Genomic DNA, 21358 nt, shown 5'->3' on the forward strand with positions numbered 1-21358 from the left:
CTGGCTTTATCTCTGAAAATTCAAATATACCAATTATTTTGATATTGCAATTGGCTAAGTTTAAATTATATAAAGGTAATTTTCTTAAGAAATTCTTACCTATTTTAACTTTAAGTTTATTTTTTTCCTTATATGATATAAATCGATCATATTCTAACTATTAAAAAAGTTATTGTCATATGTCTTAAAAACATTATTTTATCGATAAAAGTAGTATACCTTTTAATATATTAATTTATTTTATTTATACAAAATATAAATATTATTTTCTATTACTATAAGTCGAATTTTGATAACTTATTTAGGTGCAAAATTAAAGTCAATAATTTTTTTGAGGGATAAAGTCAATATTTGTTGGTTAAAAGATTTTAACCATTAATATGGTATGTAGTTTAATGAATTTATTTTATAAATTTAAATTATTTTAATATGATACACTTAACTCGAGCAACGCCGGGTAGGGCTGGACAAGATTGGCCTAAACTGCCCAAATCCGTCTGGCCCGCTTTAACCGTTTGAATTCGGTCGGGCCATTCGGGTCCGTCGGTTGAAATGGGTGCTTATCAATGGGTTGTGTTGGTTAATAAGGGTCGGTTTCAGTTGGGCTAATCCAGCCCAACGAAATCCGAACCCGCCCATCCATATCATGTATATTATATATTAATTATTATATTTATGTATATTACTGGAACGATACCGTTTTGGTGTGAGATAAATTTTTTCTCAGGAACTCAACTGTGGCTTCTCACTTCCATTCTCTCCTTCTCACCATTCACCATTAATTCCGGCGACGAACCCTAATTCCGACGACGAATCCCATTAGAATTTGAGCTTTTCTTTCTAATTCATCTCCTCTAAAGTTATAACATTTGTGTTTTCTTATGTGATTTTCTGTCTAAAACTCATTTGTGTGGGTTGTATTTTCTTCTTCATCATCTTTTCTCTTCATTCTAACCACATATCCCTCCTTCAATCTATCAGATCTGACCAAATCTTTTGTATTTCGGTCTGGATCTCAAGTTTTGCTTCTGAAGTTAACACATTTGGATTATTATTGTTTCTGGATATTTGTTACAAGGGTTTTCTGAAAATCAATTTTTGGAGTTTGTTTTTTTTCTTCTTAAGATCTGGATTTGCAGATTTTTTTTATTTTTTGTTTGAACAAAAAACCGACGTTACCGAACCGATCAACCGCAAAAACCGTCAAACCGACACCGAAAAAACCGAATACTCAGTTGGACGGAAATGGGTTTTCCTACTACCACCGTCGGCTTGTCTGGATGGAGGGTTTGAGACCGAAATTCGACCTTATCCGTCCGATGTCCAACCCTAACGCCGGGTATCTAAACTAGTATATATAAAAATATATCCGATGTGTCGTACAATAGTGAGAGAACATACTTGCACTTGCACATGTCACATGTGACCTCTCGCTTGAGAAACTTTTGTTCTTTTACATGAGTGGTGTTTTGACTTGGAATATAATTTTTGTTTAGTTATGTAGATATTGTCTTTTTGTATTTTGTGGTCTTATATGAGCTGAGATGAGGAAGGTCACTAGGTCAGTATCTTGAATAGGCACAATAGAAAAATGTTTGATGATTACTTCATTTAGATGTATACATCTTAAAAAAGAAGAAATAAAAAGAAAGAAAATGTTAACGAGTGCTTTTGGGGCACTCTTTAAGCACTTAAAGCAGTAAGTTTTTAATGAAAAGATGTATGTTGAATGTATTGGAAATTGTGGTAGTTAAATTTTTAAATGAATAATTACTAAATTTAAGGTGCTTAAAGAGTGTCTCGAATAAGACCCTAAAAAGAATAATGTAATAGAAGCAGAAAATAAAACGGAGTTATGAATATATTTGGAAGAATATATGATCCTCTTAAAAAAAAAAATCTAAAGAATAGAAAATGTCCAAATATCTTTGTTACTTTGCAACATTATGGTCTCCACTAAATTGATTAAAAAAAATGCTCTTAATTGTTGGAGGATGATTGTCCATGGTCCATGGACTCATCCATCGTTTGTTCTTGGGGTGTAATAATCAAACTAATGATTTAATGATTCGATGAATTTGAAACTCAATTCAAACCAATTAAATTGGTTCGTTTTTTTTTTCCTTCAAGTTTCAATCTAAACCAAACCAATCAAATATGATCTTCAATAGTTATCAGTTTTACGTCATTGCAAATTTATTTTTTTTGGTAAGCACGTCATTGTAAATTGATCACTTGAGAACCAAATTAAACTATTATGTTTTTTTTTTAGAGCAACCATTACGTTGCGTCTATTGTTATTTCTTTTATTTTAGGATTGTTATCTTAAAAAATAAGTTGTGTTCATGTATTTTTTTAATCATTATATAATTTTTGTTTTTAACTTTAGATTATGTACTTGTTTTAATAATATACAAAATACATAATACTTTCTCAGTCCTGTATAATAAGTGACCGTTTTGTAAAAAAATATTGTACCAAAATAGCTGATCCATTTCACTTTTCATTGCAATATATATATATAGGGAGACCCTAATATGGACCTCAATTTAAAGGGACCATTGGTGAACCTCACAAAGTGACTTATTATAGCCGGTCATTTTTTTTTACTGCAATCAACTTAACTCTCTTACTCTTCTCTATCCCCTCTTATATGCTTCAATTGTTTCTTCACCAACGTCATTTTTGGCTCCACCACTCCATTCCCTTCCCCAATCCTCTCTCTTCTTTCATATTTCATTTTCATCTTTACAAACCACAAAGTTTAGTATTATTATTTGATGTTGTTTGCCTTTTTAAAGCCTCCAAATAAAAATTGAATCAGAGGGGATATCTGAGGTGATTGTAGTTTTTGTAGTTGTGGTTGAAATTTGAAGCTTTTGGGTGAAGGGAGTTAAAGGGACAAATGTGACATTGTGGCTGTTTGTTGTTGTTGATGACAAAATAGCCCAACAGATTACTAGTACTCTCCTAGAGACAAATCTAATTAGAAACACTCACACAAATGAAGAGGATTGACCCATTCACTAAGAGTGACGTGTATAAAGGAATGGGCAAAATAGGACGGTGTTCATAATCACAAAGGGTAATCCGAGTAATTAGGAAACGAATCGACAATGGACAGATTGAAGGTGGATAGTTGAGGTTTGAGGTTTGTTCAGACATGAACCAGCGAGAAGAGATGTAAAGAGAGAAGATGAAATTAAATCCAGTAATTAAGCCTCAAAACAAAACATAAAAGATAGTGACCGACTATAGTAAGTAAGTAACAAAGATTCACCAATGGTCCCTTTAAATTGAGGTCCATATTAGGGACTACCACATATATATATATATATATATATATATATATATATATATATATATATATTTAATTATAACTTTACTAATTAATACTATTTTGCATTATGATATGGTGAATGCACGTATACTTAATAAAAACATTTAAAATCATTTTTCTCTCTCCTTCATTTATGTTGTTATGCATAATCCTGTTACAGCCACAATCACTGTTAGTACATTGATTAATGCAATTTTTTTGGAAATTGCAGCTGATCGAAAGGAAGGCAGGGGGCGTGTTTGAGGAACACAACATGTCGTTTATATTGGAGCTTTGACTGACTTTTGCACCGCTGCCATGACAACGGAGGAAGGTGAAAGTCGGGGTCAGCTCCGTGCCCTTGAATGGATTGTTCGTTAGACATCAAGCAAACGGCTGCGTTCATGCTCTTCAATGGATAGATTCATCTATCACTTCTCGCAATGGATGTAACCAGAATTTTGACTTTTATGAAGAAAAAAGAATGTAAAATTTTATTTTTAAAAATATAGGTAGAAGTACAAAATGGAGGGTATGAAATAAATTATTCATGCGATCACGAGAGGCTCAATTAAGTTTGGGTTGGATAAATTAAGTGTGGGCCACCAATCTATTAGCCCAGCCTAATCTTTGACATTAAGGAATTTCTTTTCCCACCTTCCAAGCTGCTCGCACACCTTCATGATTGTTTTCATGATCATCCACATGATAGGTAAATTCGGTTCATCAATTCTTCTAAAATTTTCCTGGCGATGAATTAAGGTTTTTACAAGAATCTGGTGGAGAAGCGTAACCTCCAATATAATATCATCAGAACAATACAACTTCACATGCCCGGTGTTTCTACCGGTGTCTCAAGATAGTATGCAGATTAGTATACCGACTATAACTCTCATGCACACAACGACCATAAGTGATGATATGTCAACTTGTATGCAGATTAAGCAAAGAGTTCCAAATGAAAGCATATAAGTAATATTGTTCATCTTGAACGTGAATTCAGTAGGACCATCTCAATGAAACATGCACTAAATGCTTTTTACTGTAAAATCATTATACGAATTTTTAAATTCAATCAATGACCGTACGTAGACCTTGAATCCTCAACATATTTTGAAATAAAAATGTCAACTTATCAAATTCCTCAAATTTCAAAAACAAATTTATGGATTTTGTTGAGGGCATCATTGGAAGGAATATAGTCGGTTTGATTTCTCATGGTTGCCCTAAAATAGAAGAGAATGTGAATGTCTCAAAAATGACTTTTCCAATGGCCAAATAATTAGGTCATTTTTGAGGAGGAAGAAGAGATGACAAAATTGGAGGTTTTATTTTTCATGTGGTGTAGCCGGAGTTGACCAGAAACTTAGATAAATGGTGGCAAAGGTGGTGGGTTTGGAGAAGAAGAGAAAACTTCTTTGATTTTCTTTCTAAGAGAGAGAGATGCAACAACAACAAAAATTTTTAAAGGAAAATTGCATTTACATCCCCCAAGGTAGGTTCAACTGTCACTCACACCTAGGGTCGACAAAGAGGGGGTGCAACTAGGCCCGTTGCGTCGGGCCACTTCTTATTTCTAATATTATCTTTATTCACACACACATAAAATAATATAAAATATATACAGATACACCAACTCTTAAATGAATCTAAAAAATCAATTGTTTTTTATAAATACGATCAGAGGGAGTATATGTTAACTCCCTGTAATATTAATGGTTTCTGATTTACCCCCTGTAAAAAAATAATTTAGATTCCAACTATGTAGTTTGAAGATTTTTTAGTTTTGGACCTTCATGATTTTGACTCTACAAAATCGATGATATGGCAGAAAAGGTAAACCGAAATTCGATCAAATTGCGGGGGCGAAAGTACTTTAAATTTTGAAATTTGACACCATATATGTCTAAAACCAAATAATTTTAAAATTAAAGGGTTGGAATCTAAATAAAAAAATTACAGGAAAAAACTGCAACCACCGATATTACAGGGGTTATTGGTATGTAAACTATGTAAAAGTATTATAAAGGATGCTTCCTTAAAAAAAAAAATATTATAAAGGATGCTAAAAAAAAGCACTATAAAATAAAGGATGCTTGGTTGTTGCATCTGTTTTGGGGTCACACACAATCACAACTTTTTTTTCTTCCTTTGCAACTCAATTTCTAATATGCAGCTCCATAGTACTAGCACACATGGAAGAAGGGCACACAAATTTAATAGGTTTAATTACACTTTTGGTCCTCGTGTTTTGGCCTACTCACGAAACTGGTCCTGCCCTTTTAAAACAGAACAAAACGGTCTTTCAATTATCATTTTTGTTGCATTTTTCGTCTTACCTCCTATTTTCAAACTCCAGAAACGCAGAGAAATGACAGTTTTAGGCGGTTTTAGACCTACCCCTATGCTCAACCATGAAATCAACAAGGAATAAAACATGTGGGCACAAGGAATATATTCTATTCAACACACTAACAAAAAAAAACTTAATTTGAAACATATCTTAGAAATTAGGGTTTTCTTGGTTAGTGTGTTGAATACAATGGATTTTTTGTACCCACATGCTTTATTCCTTGTTTATTTCATGGTTGAGCATAGGGGGTAGATCTAAAACTGTCATTTCTTTGCGTTTTTGGAGAATAAAATGGGGGGTAGGACGAAAAATGCAACAAAAATGATAATTGAATGACCGTTTTGTTCTGTTTTAAAAGGGCAGGACCAGTTTCGTGAGTAGGCCAAAACACGAGGACCAAAAGTGTAATTAAGCCAATTTAATATGTAGTGTAGAAGCAACAATTAAATTTGTACGTGAGTTTCACTCCATTTATATATATATATATATATATATATATATATATATATATATATATATATATATTTTCACGGTTTAAAACAAAATATTATATAGGAAGCTAGCATCACATAGTCATTACTTGTGGCTTAAATTGAAGAGTTTTCCTTCTTTTCGTGTTAACACCGTCAAACTCATGGTAGGTCAATGTCAAGTTAAAAAATAGAGGAGGTGTGAGTGAAATTTTAACATACCTCATAACAGGTCAATGTCATTTTTCCAAAAAAACAAAGGAATGAGGGAGGAGAGTGCGGCATGCTTCAAAGAGGTAGTAAAATAGTATAAATAGGTTACTACTTGTTGTAAAGGGTGGTGTGTTTAAAAAGTAAAACCATCAAAACAAAGAAATTGAAATTGAATAAAGATGAAGAAATGAAGATGGAGGAGATTTGTGTTGATTTATAAAAGAGGAAGGGAAAATGAGGTAAGGGAATGAAGAAAGATTGTGTTGCTCACAAAGGGGAGCATATATGAGTTATTTCTTTTATAATAGTTGTCTACTTAGAGTGCTCTTAATCAATGGTTAGTTCCTATTTGAAAAATAAAATAAAACAATTACCTTTGAATTAAAATAGTTGAAGGAAATTCTTATAACTATAATACTTTCTAAAATACGTTGAGGCATTCTTTACTTAAAATTAAGATTAAAGTAGGATCGTCCAAAAGTACAATTTTTGAATCTTATAAAATTAATTCAACACTAAAATATTTTCTTCTATTAATCAATAACATAAAAGATAATAAATAAATCACATCAATATCTTCTAATTGTATTTAACAATTCATCACAAAACAGACACATGCATAAATATAAACAAACAAACGATTAAAATGAAAAAAAATAAAAACTAAATAAGGATATAATTATCAAGACGATCCATTACATTACTACCACAAAGCTTCCAAAGCAACAAGGAGAAGCAACCAGAGATAAAGGCATGCATAATAAATGTTAAAACACCATTTTAATACTAGTATACTTTTAACTTCGGCTTAATACATGCTTTGGCCCTCAACTTATTTTTGAATTTCATTTTGGTCCCTTAACTTTAAATCGTCTCAATTTGGTCCCATAACTTTACCTCCGTTTACCTAAGTGGTCCCTTCTGTTAAAAAAACTAACTGAAGGGACCACTTAGGTAAACGGATGTAAAGTTATGGGACTAAATTGAGACGGTTTAAAGTTAAGGGATCAAAATGAAATTCAAAAATAAGTTGAGGGACCAAAGCATGTATTAAGTCTAATAAAAATAATTTTAATATCTATACCTATAATTTTAATCTAAATCAAAATAATTTCAATTAAAAACAAAATTTAACATTAATAATAATAATAATAATAAAAATAATAATAAAAATAATAATGAAATTAACATATACAAAAGAAATATATTCCAAAATCTATATTACAAGAATCTAAATTTAATTATTGAGTAGAATAATTATTGATCAGACTTTCCTACCTATTAATCAAACTTTAAATTACCACTACTTCTTTCTCCCAAAATCGGATGGTATATTATACTATAACACTTTTTTTTTCTAATGAGTCAATTGTAAAAAAAATAAAAATAAAAATTATTGGAAGGTATATTAACTTATTTTTGAATTTCATTTTGGTCCCTTAACTTTAAACCGTCTCAATTTGGTCCCATAACTTTACCTACGTTTACCTAAGTGGTCCCTTCTGTTAGTTTTTTTAACAGAAGGGACCACTTAGGTAAACGGAGGTAAAGTTATGGGACCAAATTGAGACAGTTTAAAGTTAAGGGACTAAAATGAAATTTAAAAATAAATTAAGGGACCAAAGCATATATTAAGCCTTTAACTTCTAACCATTACTTATTTTAATATATCAGATAACTTCATATCATAATCATATCCTCTTCCACATGGATTGACATCTTTATCAATCATTCACTAAAATTGTAACTAATAACTGCCCATATGCCTCTAATAATATTACTCAAATTTATGCGGATTCAATGACACTTTCATACTTACTTTTGAACTACATCAACATCCAAATGAAGGACTTTCTACTTCTGCTGAAACCCATGCACTAATTATGGCGATACAAGTCAAGTGAGTATATGTTGGACAACACCAAAGAAGGAGAAAATGGGGGAGAAGATGAGAGAAATAATTTGGTATCGATCATTAGATCTATAGGAGAATTTCAATGTAGATGTCAATCTTACGGTTGAAAATTGTGGTCCACTATTAATCAAATGCATGCTAAAAGGACCCTTTGTTATGTATTTTTACGAAAACGTATTCTACACTACATATTTGGTACCTAATAATAGAAAGAGAAAAAAACTGCTTTTAAACATTTTTATAATACCACATGTTCTACGAGTATTATTATAGTAAGTAAGTCATCAAAATGGAGCTGGATCAAGCGCACAAGTTTTTTTAACTATTTTTAGTTGCCATGTTTCAGTCTTCAAATTTTTTTATTAAATTCTGACCGACAAACATCGTCTCTTTTGCCTAACAATGTATTAATTTATTGACTAGTGTTATTTGAATAATCAATTTGATGACAATTTATTTGATAATCATACTTTACAAAGAAAAAAAGTGGTATTGGCACGGAAACCATAGCTATAGAGAGATAAAGTAAAAAATAATGTAAGTATGAGAGAAAAAATTGTTGCAAAAATTGTCACTAAATGATGTTTAAATATCATTTCTCCAATTTATTTATCAAAATGGAGTCGAATCTTTTGAGCCAAACGTTGTCAGTTGTCACCAATCACTCCTATTGAATATTGAGATGGTCAAACTGTGGATGACTCACTCCAGTGCTATTTGATAATTTTTAATTCCAAATTTGGTGAAGAAGATTATAATTCATGAGGACAAAAGGTGACAACTTTGTGCCAAAAGAAAAGAAAACAAAAAGTGACAACGTAAGGTAAATTCTCTAAATGTTAAACGTGCCTACCCGTTAATATGGACCATGACGTGGTAATAAATACCCCTTCACCCTTCATGAATTCTTCATTCATTATCATATTCTCTCATCTCTCTCTCATATTTTCTTTTCTCTTTTTGTTACATTGTTTCATATAGAACTTTCATTCAATCTTCTTCATTTCCTCATATTTCATCATGGCCATTGAATCTGAGATCCTTTTGGAACCACCTTCTTCTGTTGATGAAAAGAGCTTAAACAATGCTCTTGACTTCATTGAAGAAATGACAAAAAACACTGACTCAAATCAAGAGAGAGTTCTCGCTGAGATTCTTGCACAAAACGCAGAAACTGAGTATTTGAATCGATTTGGACTTAACGGTGCTACTGACCGTGAAACTTTCAAGTCCAAAGTTGCCGTTATCACATATGAAGATCTGATTCCTGATATTCAACGCATTGCTAAGGGTGACACTTCTCCTATCTTATGTGCTCATCCAATCTCAGAATTTCTGACCAGGTTTTTTCACTCTCACTTGAATATATCTCTTTTCAGCAATTATATTGTTTTCATACTACATTAATTTTCTAAATAGTTTTTTAAGCATGCATGCTTCAATGAGTGTGTAATTATAACTAATAATTCAATTAATTAAACAACTTGCAAATGAAAATTACAGTTCAGGAACTTCTGCTGGTGAAAGGAAATTGATGCCTACTATTCATCAAGAAATGGACCGTCGTCTTTTATTGTGTAGCCTAATCACGCCAGTGATGAACCAGTAAGTAATTTCTCTTCATTTTAATTGATGAAGTAATAACAATCATACTATGGGAGTGCCATAGAGCCTAGAGGGTATTACTATGTTAATCTCAAATTCAATCATTTTAAAAACTACATTTATAATCAAGGAGATACAAACATTACTATGCAGCATTTTATCAACTAACATTTCTTAATTTGGTTGAATTGAATTAGGTATGTGCCTAATTTGGACAAGGGTAAGGCACTTCACTTCCTTTTCATCAAAGCAGAAACAAAAACTCCAAGTGGATTAGTGGCACGTCCAGTTATCAAAGCAGAAACAATTCATGAAAAGACCATTTGACCCTTACAATGTTCTAACAAGCCCAAATGAAGCCATCTCATGTTTAGATTCATTCCAAAGCATGTACACTCAGATGCTATGTGGCCTTATCATGCGCCATGAAGTTCTAAGAGTTGGAGCTATTTTTGCTTCTGGGCTTTTAAGAGCCATAAAATTCCTTCAACTTAATTGGGCCCAATTAGCTCATGACATCTCCACTGGAACCCTAAACCCTAAAATCACAGACCCTTCAATCAAAGAATGCATGTCCAAAATATTGAAACCTGACCCTGAACAAGCAAATTTCATAACAAAAGAATGTTCTGGAGAAAATTGGGAACGTATAATCCCAAGAATTTGGCCTAACACAAAGTACCTTGAGGTTATTGTCACTGGTGCTATGGCTCAGTACATTCCTACCCTTGATTATTATAGTGGTAACCTACCAAAACCATGTACAATATATGCTTCATCTGAATGCTATTTTGGACTTAACCTTAAGCCTATGACAGAACCTAATGAAGTTTCTTACACCATTATGCCAAACATGGGTTACTTTGAATTTTTACCACTTGACGAGTCACCTCCAAAACTAGTAGACCTTGTTGATGTGGAAATTGGTAAATTTTACGAATTTATTATAACTACTTATTCTGGTCTTTGTCGTTACAAAGTTGGTGATATTCTTCAAGTAACAGGATTCCATAACTCAAATCCACAATTCAAGTTTGTAAGGCGAAAGAACGTGCTGTTGAGTATCGATTCGGATAAAACAGACGAATCGGAGCTTCAAAAAGCTATTGAAAATGCGTCTGCATTGTTAAAGGAGTTCAAAACAAGTGTTGTTGAATACACTAGTTTTGCTGAAACAAAATCAATTCCTGGACATTATGTTATTTATTGGGAGCTTTTGATGAAGGATTCCTCTTGTCCTCCAACTGATGAAGTGTTGAATCAATGTTGTTTGGTTATGGAAGAGTCTTTGAATTCTGTTTATAGACAAGGAAGAGTTGCTGATAATTCAATTGGGCCATTAGAGATTCGTGTGGTGAAAAATGGCACATTCGAGGATTTGATGGATTATTATATATCGTGTGGTGCATCGATTAATCAATATAAAGTTCCTAGGTGCGTGAGTCTCACACCTGTAGTGGAACTTCTTGACTCTAAGGTAGTTTCCTTTCATTTTAGCCCGGCTGCACCTTATTGGACTTCAGAACGTACAACGTCGTTGAGGGATGAGTAATCTGTATTAACATGCAATCATGCATTGTCAATCTTATGGTGAAAAACTAATTTTCAAGTTCTGTTTAGCTTAGATTTCTATGTTTATTTAGCTTTGATTTTTATGCTATGTAACATTATTGGAGTTGTAATATCATGTGGTATCAATCTTGTGTTTAATATTAGGGTTAATATTGTTTTTCACCTCTGTAATATATGTTATTTCCAATTTTCGCCCCTATAAATTTTTTTATTTCCACCGTCGTAAAATTTTTATTTTTCGGAAAATACCCTTAATTGGCCATTCAAAAACCAAAATTTCTTAGAAAAAAAATTATGAAAATGGCCTAGTAGGGGTGTTTTCCGGAAATTTTATTTTTTACGAGTGTGTAAATCAAACCGAAAATTTTATAGGGGCGAAAACCGAAAATAACATATATTACAGGTGTGAAAAACACTATTAACCTTTAATATTAATAATAACTTATGTCAACTATTGTCAATCTAAGTGACTGACTATGTTAAATTTATAAGCAAGTAACTTCCATTAGGTTGGGGGGCTGATGGGGGCGCTTGGAGTTGGCGACGGAGACTGTTTGCTTGGGAGGAAGAGTTGGTGGAGGAGTGTGTGGAGCGGTTGGATAACTTTGTTTTGCAGGTAGACATTTCTGATAGGTGGGTGTGGAATCTCCACTCGTCACAAGTATATACGGTGCATTCAGCTTATTCTTACTTAACAACGGTGGATACTAATCTCACTGCAGAGTTTGATCAATTTTTATGGCTTAAAGCGGTCCCTTTAAAAGTTAATATTTTTGTTTGGAGGCTCTTTCTGAATCGACTTGCTACAAAGGATAATCTTCGCAAGAGGAATGTCCTCGAGGCTACCAATGTTTTTTGTGGTGCTTTATGTGGTAAGGAGGAGGAAAGGGATCATTTGTTTTTTCGATGTGATTATTATGGTAGGTTATGGCTTATGCTATCGGATTGGTTAGGTTTTGTTACGGTTCTTAATGGCAATTTATATTCACATGCTAATCAGTTTTGTGCACTTGGCGGTTTCTCAAAGCATTATGTGCAAGCTTTTTCTATTATTTGGATTTCGGTCTTATTTACTATTTGGAAAGATCGCAACAGGAGGATTTTTCAAAACCAAATTGTTCATCTGGAAGTCCTTCTTGAAAGGGTCAAACTCCAAACGTTTTGGTGGTTGAAAGCTAACTACATATTGTTCGTTTTTTATTATTCTTATTGGAGGCAAAATCCTTTACATTGTTTACAAACTATTGTGTAAAGTCTGTTTTTTGGGTATTTGTTTTATGGCAGATTTAGCCTTTTTGTATTGTATTTAACTTTCTCAGCTTCCTTTGGCACATCTTGTGCTTGAGGGACTGATTATTTTATATATATATCTTTTAGTTTCTTAAAAAAAATAAATCTGTACAATAATTTCAAGTGCTATATTGAAACACTTGTTTTCTGAACTTGCTTCTGGTTTTTCGATAAAGGAATAAAATTGAAAAATTAACCAAAAATTAATTAAACTACTAGCATTTTTTTCTCCACTCTTTTCTATAATTTCTTTTATATTATTTGTATTAAATTATTATTGTTATTCCAATAAATATACATTTGTTACAATAGTGAGAGAGCACATTTGCACATGTCCTCTCTTGCCTAAGAAACTTGTGTTTTTTAAACACAATAATTGAGGAGAATACAAGATGATGGAGTGGGAGAACGAGACGTTAATGAGCAACCTCAAATCTAAAATGAGGGTGCAAATTAGTAAAGTGGAACCTCTTGATTTAGGTCCATCGACTTTAGGGGATCCATATTCCCTGTAAATGCCACTAATCAAAATATATAATAATTGGCCTAAAAAATATAGAGATATTGCAGTGATTTGCATGCAATGCATCAAAAAGTTATCAGAAACTTGAATAATGTATCATGGTCCCCAACCATTTCAATTTAGAAAATTACAAAATGGACAGTGGAAAGTTACTATAAATCCCTTTATCTTTTCGATGGACCTAAATCAAGAGAGCATGTTTTTCATATAATTCTAATGAAGAGACAACAACATAAAAGGTAAAGCGACAAGAACTGGTGAAGGTGAAAGTTGTCCGAGGCAAACCAACGGAGACAAACAACATAGATATGTAACAAAAGACAATTATACGTATACAAGTGGTCCATTCATCATTCTCTTTAGATAAGGCCTGAATTTTTTAGAATTTAACCTTTTTAATTCAACCTAAATATTAATTCCTATATTATTGAAATTTACTCTAAGCTACCTTGCTGCCCCAAAAAAAATCAAATTTACCATCATTAGGTGTATTAATTTTCTTACATGTGCGATTTATGTATCAATATTATAGGAAATTGCTGCTGGCCAAATTGAAATAGAAACTTTTTTTTATAGAAGCAAAAATTATTGATCCCACTAATTACTAAATGATTAAGAGCACCATCTGCTTACAATGTAAAAATGATTAACAATTTTACCAAAAAAAGAAATATAAGAAAGATTAAGCCAAGGTAATATCATCACCCTACAAACAAATAACGAACATATATAATAAAAAGTAATAAATCAAATTAAATTATCCTTGTTAGTTTTTTTATCCTATTTTCCACACTTTTAAATACTTATTCTAGACCACCAAAAACTATATAAGTATTTGTTTTTTGAGGAAAAAAACTATATAAGTATTGTTTGTTGTTCTATTCGATTAACTTATAAAAGCTGCCAGTAGCATTTAGTAGTATGATAGTTTGCCTCAGTTTGAACCGAGGTATTTTCTTTTCTACCATTGAGTAAATGGGGTGTGGGAAAACTATGAGTTATGCTAACAAATGTACTAATAGAACCTAAAAAAAATAAAAAAAATATGACTTAACAATACAATATAAATATTCATCAAAGTCATAATTACACAATTTTTTATATAAAAGTAATTTTCTTTAATTATTTAAACAATCGTTTAAAGACACTTCTTGATATCTCTGAATTAAGTCGAGTAAAATCTTCCCGTCAAAATTGAATTATCCATGTTTGGATTTGTGGTATAGATCCAATAGAATGGAATAAGTTAGTTAAGTTTTTTTTTTTTTGGTTTAAATGATGTTATGTATTTTTATTCCATTATAGGCTATCCAACCATTCAAAACATGTATTTGAGTCGTATATTATATTATTGAAACAATCTTTAGTTTAGCGGCAGAGTTTACAACATTGGTTCAAGGGTAAGGCGATCAAAGTCCTTATAGTTAAGATGGAGACCACGATGCTTAATTAACCTATTATGATTACGGTATACAAAAGACCATTAGTGGGATAAATACATGTGGTTTAGGCCCAATTCATAACTAATACAAGAAAATCGTTCATTAGACACCCCCAATTCGCTCTCAGGTACCATGAACTAACGAAAATACCCACAACGGAGGTTAGTTACTGTTAGAGAGATTTTTTAAATCGGTTGAACCAATTTAAAAAGTAATTTGATCGATCTATAATGTGCATAATGATATTTAACTACCATTTTGTGATGAACGACACTTAACCACTGTTCAACCAACTATAGTTGCAAAATTAATCAATTATAGGATTCCTCAAGAGCAACCTTCCTAATTCAAAAAAGTTATAATTTTACAGTTACACGAGGCCTTTTATTTATTTAGAAAAAAAAAATTAAAAACTTAAAGTTGTCCTTGCTCTAATAATAATGCAATTATGTGACTTTTTTTTTTTTTTTTTCATCTTAAGAGTGAGATATAGAATTTTAATATTCGGTCAAAAAAAATTAATACATGAGTGATCAATTAATTTTTTTGTAATAAGACTTGCTACTTTTATTTTAACTTCTCCTGTATAAAAATGTCTCATATTATAAACCACTTTAGACTTCAAAATATGTTGAGCCGGCATTGGGGGAGTTCAAATAAACTAATAGTAGCATATGCATTTTTTTTTAATACTTCATCTTGTTCTTTTTATAGGTGACATATAAGTGAACAACATTTAATGTATCTGGTTCATAATATGTATCAAATACATTAATTTTTATTGATATATTGGTCTCTTATAAGAATCGGAAGGAGTAGTATTTATGACGACAAGTACATTAATACACATCAACAAAAGGTGAATAAAGTTATTTAGATTGAGTTGGCATCAATGAAAATAATTTATTTATTTTCTACTATTTAATTATAAAATGCTTAAAGACAAAATGAATGATTTTGATCCGTGTTAATTTACCATGGATAACTCTACCAATTTTTCGTTGATGGGTAAGTAAAAACTTGCCATAATAATTCATTAAAACGAGATTACAAACACTCACCAGTCTTTTCTTAATTTTCTTCAATTAAACCACTCAATATTGATGTAATTTTTTTTATGTTAAATACTTCTGTTTAGAGGGAAACCAATGTTAAATAGTACCTTTTTTTCTTCTACAAAAAGCAATGTTAAATACTTTTTTATTTTTGAAGGAAGGATCAATGTTAAATACTTAAACATCTCTATAAATATCAACTATGAGAAGATATGATTCAAATTTGTTTTGAAAGGATAAGATATCATTTAACGTTTTACTCAAAGAAAAAGATATGATTTAATATGTGTGCAAAAATGTTCTCCACATTATATACAGAAATATATATATTTTTGGTTTGTTTTACGTTAATGGATACTTCTTTTCCATTTTTTTTAAATGGATACTTCTTGATATGACCGTATTTCCTTTTACAAAAAAATAGTATTTTTCTTTTTATTTGGATATTTTCTTGTCTGTTTCTATATCAATCAGCTATCTATTTTATTTTAATGTGTAATATTGACAATGCAGTTGGACGCCACATCAAATTGCAGAAGGGTGATATCACCCACAATAGAGTATTAGACTCAGAAACAAATTCACAGTTAAGTTGAAGTCCCCTAAAAAAAGTATGTGGTGATAACACGCATCCTAAATTTTTTGGGAGTGCAAGGTGCTCAATTAAGTCAGACCTCTAAAAATTATGGGTCTCAGAAAAAATTAACCTTAATACCCACCCCCATTTAAATAAAAAATATGTATGTTACACGTTTGAGTTTTTTATAGACTTTAGTTCTCCTATCTTGACATAAATCTGGTACTATCAAACCAACCTCAATTTGTATAATCACTTAATCAGTCAATTTAAAGCTATTTCATTAAAAGAATCACAACAATCATTTCTTTTTCACATAAACCATTCGTTTTTCCCTTTCCTACAACGGATAGGTGACAAATCCAAACGACACTGTTAGTAAACTCTACCTCTCTTTCACTTAATTTTTTTGTATTTCATTATGTTTAGAAGCTCTTCTGATTCTGATTTTTTAATAAAGTTTAGCTACAAAAAAAAAATTGCATTTTTATTTTATTTGAGGCCTATTTTAAATAAAGAGCCGAGCCTCCTATATTTCATAAGGACGGCCCTGAGACTAAATACACATATTTAATTTTTTTAAAGGGATTTGAATACAAACATTCACAATTTTTTTTAAGGGATTTGAGTTAACAGTTAAGAATATATGAAGTTGGGCATTTAAGGTTTCAAGTTCTAACAATGAAAAAAAATTAATGTAACAACTAATATATAAACATTTGTTATTTAATAAAAAAATCTAGTAATTATTGGAAAATTCTAGGGTGAAGTCGTAAAAATGATTTTTTTGGTGAAGTTAACATTATAATTAACATAAAAAATGTAATGAGTAACACCCTACCGTTTGTACAATGACATCAAAAGTTTAGTCCTCATAGTATCATCAATTAACAAGACTACACTTAATCTCATTTTATCTTACCTTGTTATAAGCGTAACACCCCACAAAGTGTAACACTTAAAACTATCACATAATATCATCAACTCTGTTTGCATGTTAAAGATTCCAACGATAAAATAGTACATGTAAGTCCAAGATGTTGCAAGCATTACTAGATGAATTACTATTGATCATTAATCAGTAATCAACAATTTAAAAATGAAATCAAACATTAAAATCAAAATTAACTTTTCCAAAATGTCAATTTTCTGACTGCACCGTAGAAGCTTCCTTAATTGTTTTAGACTACATGTTAAAAGGGTTTTAATACGTATGGTTTTAGTCTAAAAAGTGAAATAACATGCAAGATCAAACTCTTAAAAAGACCGGTCACCTTTAACCTTTTCTTAAAAAGTCCTTGTATATATAATTCAAAGCATTTAATCTTTAAATACCTAATATAGAGTAGCTTAATTTTATTGGACTAACTTAATTTGTGGTTTTCTAGATGTAAAAATGATTTCATTTTTAGAGCACTACTGTCTAATATATTCCATTTTGTTAATTTTCTTCTTTCCTTTTAATTAATTACATCAGATGAGGTAAAGAGAAAGTGAAAGATGTTAGTTAAAAAGGGTACCAAAAGTAATATAAAATAACAGTTTTCATTGCAAAATAATATTAAGGCTGTCAAATACCTTCGATCACGCTACCACGCACTAAACCGTTTCTTCACCACTGCGTTATAAAGGTCTTGTGACTTGTGAGTGAGATACTTCCAAAAACATAATGCCTCAAACAAGAATTTTAATCACTTCATTTTCATAATATTTAATTTTTCTTGATAGAATTATCAACCTAGTGCAACAGACAGAATATGTAGCACGTGCACAAGAATACACCCGCATAGAGCCTATTGGAAGAGATCATAGTTGTTTCAAATTTCAAACTTAGTGAGTAAAAAAACCCAAATTTAATATATAAAAAGAACCAAAATTTATTAATTTTACAAAAATACTAGAGAAAATTACAATGACCTCCCTAATGTTTGGTTATACATTAGTAAATGTGTAACCAATTAAACCTAACAATATTCTCTACTATGCCAAAATACTAGAATTATGAACTTTAATAAGACATAGTCATTAAATCTCCTAATGTGTTGGATCATCCCTAGTAATTAGTTACATTAGTTGGTTGTTTTCATTAGCTATATAAGTCTTGATATGTCATCAATATTAATTTTCTCTTAAGATAGAAATAGAGATAGGACACTACCAAAAACTACTTTGATCATTGATTGATCACATCAAGACTTCAACATTTCTATCAAATCCAAACGCACTAAGCATGAGCGGTTTCGATTATATTAGCTTTAAACGTTTTTTCAATTTCTAAATGTAAAGAGATATATACATCACTTCTAGACTGAAAACAAACAAACATTTTACATCACAACAATTACATCCTGCACCCCCATTTGAAAACCATTGAAGCTAAAGGGCATTAAACTTTTATCAAAGCAGAAACAAAAAGGAGAAATAAAAACATTCAAAAGCAAAAATAGGGAACATACTTTTGAAATATCAAATCAACAAAAATTACACGAAATACTTAATCATAATCTTAGATCTTATAAAGATCATAAGAACTTAACTACACTTAACACATTTATCTTACATCCATCTAGCAAATTTCCCATTTTGCTTTTTATTATTACTATTACTATCATTATTATAAAGAACTCGTGCTATGCATGCTGCATGCTAAACACGTTATTACACAACCCTTCAACGACGTCGTTCTGAAGTCCAATGAGGTAGAGAAGGACTAAAATGAACTGATACCACCCTAGAGTCAAGAAGTTCCATTATAGGAGTGAAACTCACGCACCTAGGAACTTTATACTGATTGATACTTGCACCACGCGATATTGCATAATCCATTAGTTCCTCAAACGTGCCATTTTTCACCACACGAATCTCTAATGGCCCAATTGAATTATCAGCAACTCTTCCTTGTCTATAAACAGAATTCAAAGACTCTTCCATAACCAAACAACATTGATTCAACACTTCATCAGTTGGAGGACAAGAGGAATCCTTCATCAAAAGCTCCCAATAAATAACATAATGTCCAGGAATTGATTTTGTTTCAGCAAAACTAGTGTATTCAACAACACTTGTTTTGAACTCCTTTAACAATGCAGACGCATTTTCAATAGCTTTTTGAAGCTCCGATTCGTCTGTTTTATCCGAATCGATACTCAACAACACGTTCTTTCGCCTCACGAATTTGAACTGAGGATCAGAATTATGGAATCCATTGACTTGAAGAATATCACCAACTCTGTAACGGCAAAAACCGGAATAAGTTGTGATTACAAGCTCATAAAATTTACCAATTTGGACATCAGCAAGGTCTACTAGCTTTGGAGGTGAGTCACGTGAGAGGGTTATAGGTGATGAATCATCATGTGGTAAAAATTCAAAGTAACCCATGTTTGGCATAATGGTGTAAGAAACTTCATTTGGTTCTGTCATAGGCTTAAGGTTAAGACCAAAATAACATTCAGATGAAGCATACATTGTACATGGTTTTGGAAGGTTACCACTGTAATAATCAAGGGTAGGAATGTACTGAGCCATAGCACCAGTGACAATAACTTCAAGATACTTTGTGTTAGGCCAGATTCTTGGGATTATACGTTCCCAATTGTCTCCTGAACATTCTTTTGTAACGAATTTCGCGAGTTCAGGATTCGGTTTAAGTATTTTCGACATGCACTGTTTGATAGAAGGATCAGTGATTTTTGGGTTTAGGGTTCCTGTTTCAATGTCATGGACTAATTCAGCCCAATTCAGCTGAAGGAACCTAATGGCTCTGAGAAGCCCGGAAGCGAAAACTGCTCCGACTCGAAGAACTTCATGGCGCATGATTAGGCCACAAAGCATCTGAGTATACATGCTTTGAAATGAATCAGGACAAAGGATAGCTTCATCTGGACTTGTTAACACATTGTAAGGGTCAAATGGTCTTTTCTTAAACTGTTCACTTTTGTAGTAGGCTGTTAGAACTGGACGTGCCACTAACCCACTTGGAGTTTTTGTTTCTGCTTTGATGAAAAGAAAGTGAAGTGCTTTTCCTTTGTCCAAATCAGGAACATATCTGTTGAACCAAAATAAGAAACAGTAATTAATAAACTAATAACTTTTAAAAAAGTTATTATAGTATAATTATGATTACAATAAACTCACGGATATTTTGCTAGTAACTTACTGGTTCATCACTGGCATGAGTAGGCTGTACAATAACTGACGACGGTCCATTTCTTGATGAATAGTTGGCATCAATTTTCTTTCACCAGCAGATGTTCCTGAACTGTAATTTTCATTCACATCATTTCATTAATTGCACACTCATTATAGCATGATTGAAAAACTTACATGAATAAGTTAACATATGAAAAAAAATATTAATGAGTTTGATGAATATGAATTACCTGGTCAGAAACTCTGAGATTGGATGAGCAGACAAGATAGGAGAACGGTCACCGTTAGCAATGCGTTGAATATCAGGTAAAAGATCTTCATAGGTGATAACTGCAACTTTGGATTTGAAGGTTTCACGGTCAGTGGCACCGTTAAGTCCAAATCGTTTCAAGTATTCAGTTTCTGCGTTTTGTTCAAGAATTTCAGAGAGAACTCTTTCTTGAACTGAGTCAGTGTTTTTTGTCATTTCTTCAATGAATTCAAGAGCTTTGTTTAAGCTCTTTTCATCAACAGAAGAAGGTGGTTCCAAAAGGATTTCAGATTCAACAGCCATGATGAAATGAAAGTTCTATGAAACAGAAAGAGGAAATATGAGAGATATGAGAAATGAGAATGAAGAAGAATGCATGAAGGGTGAAGGAGTATTTATAGCCACGTCATCACACTCGAGTAATAATGGGTAACCACGTGGACAAGCCGGACCAAATAGTACTTTTGGAAGGACGTTGAAGGAGTTAATGGTGAATTAAGGAGACAAAAAATTAAAAGCAATTGTTATTGTGAACATCAAAGGGAGACATGTGGGACCAAAAACACGTAGAGATGAAGGGATTGTGGCCGACAAGTAGGGTCCACATGTGTTGCCATGTCAG

At 31.9% G+C, this 21358-nt stretch overlaps 1 protein-coding gene and 1 pseudogene across 2 annotated transcripts; one reads left to right on the forward strand and one right to left on the reverse strand.

The window, feature by feature from the left end:
- The first annotated feature begins 9179 nt into the window (after positions 1-9179).
- LOC112422213 (probable indole-3-acetic acid-amido synthetase GH3.1) lies at positions 9180-11585 on the forward strand (annotated as a pseudogene). Its single transcript, XR_003012521.2, has 3 exons — positions 9180-9613; positions 9774-9875; positions 10073-11585. The product of XR_003012521.2 is annotated as a probable indole-3-acetic acid-amido synthetase GH3.1 (transcript).
- Positions 11586-18776: 7191 nt separating this feature from the next.
- Positions 18777-21109, reverse strand: LOC11405444 (probable indole-3-acetic acid-amido synthetase GH3.1). The gene is made up of 3 exons (XM_003611605.4): positions 20717-21109; positions 20494-20595; positions 18777-20382 (listed from the first exon to the last, which is right to left on the reverse strand). The coding sequence occupies exons 1-3, from the start codon at positions 21037-21039 to the stop codon at positions 19005-19007; spliced, it is 1803 nt and encodes a 600-aa protein (XP_003611653.1). The 5' UTR covers positions 21040-21109; the 3' UTR covers positions 18777-19004.
- Between the last annotated feature and the right edge of the window lie 249 nt (positions 21110-21358).

This window comes from Medicago truncatula, chromosome 5 (genome assembly GCF_003473485.1).
Source record: "Medicago truncatula cultivar Jemalong A17 chromosome 5, MtrunA17r5.0-ANR, whole genome shotgun sequence".
Classification (NCBI taxonomy): domain Eukaryota; kingdom Viridiplantae; phylum Streptophyta; class Magnoliopsida; order Fabales; family Fabaceae; genus Medicago; species Medicago truncatula.